This window comes from Ziziphus jujuba, chromosome 1 (genome assembly GCF_031755915.1).
Source record: "Ziziphus jujuba cultivar Dongzao chromosome 1, ASM3175591v1".
NCBI lineage: Eukaryota > Viridiplantae > Streptophyta > Magnoliopsida > Rosales > Rhamnaceae > Ziziphus > Ziziphus jujuba.
In genome coordinates this window covers 22,759,093-22,764,224 of record NC_083379.1, presented here as the reverse complement: position 1 = coordinate 22,764,224, position 5,132 = coordinate 22,759,093, and the positions used below count along the sequence as shown (strand labels likewise).

General features: G+C 34.3%; 1 protein-coding gene across 2 annotated transcripts; it reads right to left on the bottom strand.

The window, feature by feature from the left end:
* Window positions 1–461: 461 nt before the first annotated feature.
* LOC107424207 (probable 2-carboxy-D-arabinitol-1-phosphatase) lies at window positions 462–4,881 on the bottom strand. Of its 2 annotated transcripts, none has more exons than XR_007238818.2 (7): window positions 4,479–4,881; window positions 3,017–3,168; window positions 2,458–2,577; window positions 2,280–2,379; window positions 1,982–2,121; window positions 1,356–1,500; window positions 462–921 (listed from the first exon to the last, which is right to left on the bottom strand). XR_007238818.2 is itself a non-coding variant. In XM_048467125.2 (7 exons), exons 1-7 carry the CDS (start codon window positions 4,624–4,626, stop codon window positions 795–797), a joined length of 867 nt encoding a protein of 288 aa, XP_048323082.1. In that variant the 5' UTR covers window positions 4,627–4,873; the 3' UTR covers window positions 462–794. The 2 variants fall into 2 exon arrangements, 1 of the variants encoding a protein (XP_048323082.1); XM_048467125.2 differs by having other exon boundaries at window positions 1,421–1,500; window positions 4,479–4,873.
* Between the last annotated feature and the right edge of the window lie 251 nt (window positions 4,882–5,132).

Here is a 5,132-nt window from a genome sequence, read left to right as displayed (position 1 = left end):
TGTACATGAGATAAAATCAGGATTCTGATCCATCTTTTTCTACATAATCTTTCTATAAACATTTTGATATATGTAACGAAAATAATAATAAAAAATTTAAAATATTAAATTATATTAATTACTTTAAAATTATATCAATTCATTTTTACGTGCCTACAAGTTCTTTTAGGCCTAAACTTCTTCCTAAACTCCTCATTCAATTGCTGAGATTTTAACGCGGGAAATTGAACTGCCACCATTTTTGGATTCTAGCTTTTGAGGCTTTCTTTTTGTTATTTTTATTTTTGTTTTTATTTATTTATTTATTTTTGGCAAATAGTTCCGCATGAGCGCATGTTTATTGGTTATTTTGCTAAAATATATCTATAATGTTTTATATTCATTCAGTTCAAACTAGACAGCCTTCTGCACTCTAGTGTAATGCAGTTGTGGAATGCAACATTATATACCAAGTAGCTGCCTTTCTATGTGGTGTAGGTATCATGTAATACGCCACTTAAAATTCTCTCTTTTCTACATGGTAACAACACAAACATGAAAATGGAATGCAATATTGTTCACCAAAAAACAGGAGCTACCATTCGCAACCAAAAAAAAAAAAAAAAAAACAGGAGCTACTCAACTTCAAAGTTGATACATTTAGACTGAATGTAAAATGGTTATTGCTCAATTTGTGAGCTCGTCCTCTCATTCCCAACTGCGACTGCGGAAAGAGTTCGTATTTGATGGGTCGAGTGTCCTTGTAGCAATAGCAGTGGAGGGTAGGAAGGGTATGCTGTTTGCACATCAAAGTATCAGTATTGATAGACATGATCACTGTACATGTGGGCAGTCATGTTCAGAGATTGAAGCATTGCTTCTCCTCTTTTGTTGAAATTGAATACAGAAATTCCACCGTTGTTTACATCAATAGCACGGAACCTGAAGCATAAAAACATGATCAGAATCTTATAGATTTCTCACTAATATATGATTACATCATTTTATTGGCAACAAGACAGGTATGAGTCAAATCACATCAAACCTTTAACAAGAAGGGTATCTAGTGTATAATTTCACTGCAAACAGTTAAAATTGGCGAATTATGATATTATGCATTATTTGGGAGGGGATACTATTGTCTCCAAGCAAGATGGGATATGACATTAAAATGGTTCTCATTCTTTGGGCCAAAATCTCACATCGTTTACACAAAGCCTCATGTTACTTGAAATTTCTCACTCAATAGGCCAAACTCTTTTTCATATCCTTTACATTAAGCATAATAAAGCATCATTTCTTGTCGAAAAAAAATATTTTTATTTTGGCGAAAATTAATTGGAAATAAACACCAGATAATTCACAAAAGCACCCACCATAACTGCCCCGCAAAAACAGCTTGTGTTATTTTCACAGAATTTGCTGAAAACAACTTTAATACCTCTCAGGGCCAAGCCCTAAAGCTGTGCAGATCAATGCCCTCAAGATTGATTTGTGAGTAATAACTAAGAAATGCTCCCCCTGTAAATCAGAAAGATATTTTACATGCCACTGAAATTAATTTGCCACAGATGGAGTAGAGATAGATGTTGCTTAACACCAAAAAGAAAATTAAAGGAATTGTTAGCAGCATAGCCGCATTGACATGTCAAATCACAGCAATCTGCCATCAGTAAGCTAGTTCTGCTAAAATTCATGGGAAAGAACATGCCATCCGGCAGGACCAGCTACAGGCTACGCTAGGCACAGGCAGAATGGACAGATCCAAGCCACTAGCATGGGACCAACCCAGTTCTATAGCAGCACCTCAGCCATCCAGTATGGCTAGTGCTAGACATCTTTAACTCCATGGTAGGCAGTTAATGTATGATATAAGTGGCAAGGCAACTCGGCTACCACATCAGTTTTGAGAAAACATTTAAATCTTTACTACTAAAAAAGACAAAATAAATAAAAATTTCCTTCCTACATATATAGCCAGACAGCATTGGAAATATCTTACAGGTGTGAGTAAGATTTCCCTCCAAGCCTCTCTTGCTGTTCCCCAAAGATTTAGTAAAGGGAAAATTCCATTCACTTTAAAATTAGCTGGATCCTCTCTCCATGTTGTGTACTCCTTTGGATATCTCTGCTTGGCATCCACTGCCTCCAAATTCTGAATGCGATTTAGTAGGCTACCATAATGCAGTAACAGACCACATAACATAATTGACAAGGTTTTACTATTATTATTATTTATTTATTTATTTATTTATTTTTGGGTAAATAACATAATTATAAAGAAACACAAGGAGACAGACCATTTTTCATGCCTTCAAGGTAATATAAATGGGCCTCCTTCAGTGAATCAAGGAAAATGAGTGGCTGTTCCCTCCCTTGCCATATAATTTCAGCAGTGGACTGCATTAAAACACCTGCAATTGAAATATGATAGGAAACCTGATAATAGCATTGAGTATCAAAACACATTTTTCATACCTTGGCACGAGATATTGGACTTGAGAAACACTGATCAAAGTATATATTTGCTAAGGCTTCTTTGCATCTCTCAGCTTGCTCCACTCCAGTTTCTGTTAGGAAAGACAGGTTTGAGCTTCCCTGTGTGCATCCAAACGGTAGCTAGATCAGTAGATAAGCAACTCAAACATATCTCGGAGAAAAAAAAAAAAAAAATACAAACTTTGAACTAAATATTTGCAGTAGTACAATTAACTTTTTAGAAGAAAGGAATTATAACTTTTTGCAGATTTTACTTTTCATATGCTTTTGGAAACCTAGAAGCACATGTCAAAGTTGGTTCAAACCAGAGTTAGGTTTTTAAATCAAGACAGAGTAAACTTACTTCTACATGAAAAAAATTCAAATCTAGCTTGTTCAATACTGATGAAAGGGTGGTGCAAAAATTTTAATACACATATGATGGCAGTATAAATTTACATAGAAACATATAAAACTACACTTCCAAAAGGAGTAACAGACTTCATTTCCTACCTGAAAGGAAAGAAAATACAATTAACTAAAGCAGGAGGCTGCATACCTGAACTCTACTTTCCACATTCCATGAGCTAAGACCATGCCGTATAAGGGTTACTTTCTTTGATGAAGAGATCGACTTATGGGTAAGAGGTAATGTTGCTTTATTGAAATCAAATGCACTGCCCGTCAAAGGAGCTTCATTCTCAAGTTTCTCTGTCATAAAAGCAATTATTTGAATCCAAATTCAACTGGGAACTAGTATATTCAAGGACATCATGAACACTTTGGATAAACCCACTGAGCAACCCCCCCCCCCCCCCCCCCACACACACACACAAAAAAAAAAACACACACACACACACAGAGTCTTATAGAAATTCACGAACTTCAAATTGTTGTCAAGCTGCTTCATTACAAAAAATAAAGATTTAAATGAACGAAGAAGAATTGAACCATCTTTTCCATTAAAAAAAAAAAAAAAAAAAAGCTAATATTGCATCACTTCACTGCACAACAACACCACATATAAATACATACAAATTTTCAAGGCAATGCACCAAGAAGAAGAAGAAGAAGAAGAAGAAGAAAAGTTTATCTCAATTTTCCCAAAAAAAAATCTCCATTGTGAAAAGAAGAATTTGAACGTTTTTTCCCAGAGAGAGAGAGAGACAGAGAGACAGAGAGACAGAGAGAGTGAAAAAAAAAAAAAAATGAAAAAAGAAAAAAAAGAAGAAGCTAATATTGATTAGCAAAACCAAAAAGTAGTTCAACTTTATGTACCTACAAATAAATGACCCATGCACACCAACACCACCGATTATTCCATTTACTTATAAGTTTTTCACTCTCTCTCACGAGATATAAATCAAGCATATTAGATTATCTTATGAAATATCCCTACACACAGAGTAGCTATTTTTCATTGCAAGTTTACAAATAGAGAACACTATGGACACTTACTAGAAAGAAAAACAGGACTTCATATTTTTAAAAACTTCTAATTCTTCCACCAGGACATTATCAATTTCAGCTATTTCAATAATTTAACAATTCCATTCAAATGCATAATTTGCATCCCTGATGTTTCTTTTCGTAAAATTTATCAAATTAGCTAGGGACTGAATGCATTTTAGGTTCAAGAAGCAACCTGCCATTCACACAGGAACCCTCTTGTTAAACTTCCGCTACTTTCACGCAAAACCCACCAAACCAAATTTCTCCCTAAGAAGAATTTCAAATTGGATGTAGTCTCCCCCACCAAAAAGAAAAAAGAAAAAGAAAAAGAAAATATAATATCTTTTGGTAGGGCATATAATCACACATCAGAGTATAGTAAAGAAAGCAAGACAAATTCTGGAACCATCATTCTGCCAAAAACAATCCCATCTTTGAATTCACATTCCACATTAAAGTTACCTTTCTATTCATTCGTTGTTTTGGTACATTGGGTGAGGATAGAAAGTGCAAAAAATACTAGAGAAGATAAATAATTAGAGACTTCATAAAAATTGACAAAAACCTACCAGAGGTTAGAGGCACATCTGGGCTAGAATTTGAGCACTGAATTCTAACTGCACGTAAGGAAAGAGCCTGGAACTCGGGAGGTTTCCTGGAGTAATCTATGGAGGTCGAACATGAAGGTGTTGTCAGGGTAAGAATTCCATAACCCATATTCTAGGTTGCTGGTTTTGGTTAGAGTGATGCGTGTGTCACTGGTTCAGATTCTAGTGGATTTGGTTGTCTCAACGAGAATTAGTAGCTTGTGGTGATTGTCTCATGTGTATTGTGATAGATGATCTTGGCCGTTGGATGCAGGTAATAGTGTTGTCTGATCGGACAATATGTGATTCCTCTGGCTGATTATAATTTGGATACAAATACTAAAAGTGTTGGCGCTGTTTGGATGGCTCCGATAGCTTTGCAGAAAAATGAATTGTAGTCCCGTTATCTTCAAGTTTTTACCAAATGATGCCTATTCAGGAAGTTAAAAATAGATATACATATATTTATATATATATATATATATATATATATTAATGTTTTTTTTTCCCAATCAACATTAAGGTAATTTATCACATGCAAATTTTTTTTTTGATATTTCTATTTATTTAATATGTTTTGATTTAGAAAAAAATAAAAATACCACTTCCATTTATTGAAAAAAAAAAGAAAAAAAA

Coding starts and splice junctions, on each gene's coding strand:
- LOC107424207 (XM_048467125.2), bottom strand. CDS start 4,626: ATGGGTTATGGAATTCTTACCCTGACAACACCTTCATGTTCGACCTCC. Junction 2,578..3,016: donor ATGTGGAAAGTAGAGTTCAG/GTATGCAGCCTC, acceptor GGATGCACACAG/GGAAGCTCAAACCTGTCTTT. Junction 2,380..2,457: donor GTCCAATATCTCGTGCCAAG/GTATGAAAAATG, acceptor GTTTTAATGCAG/TCCACTGCTGAAATTATATG.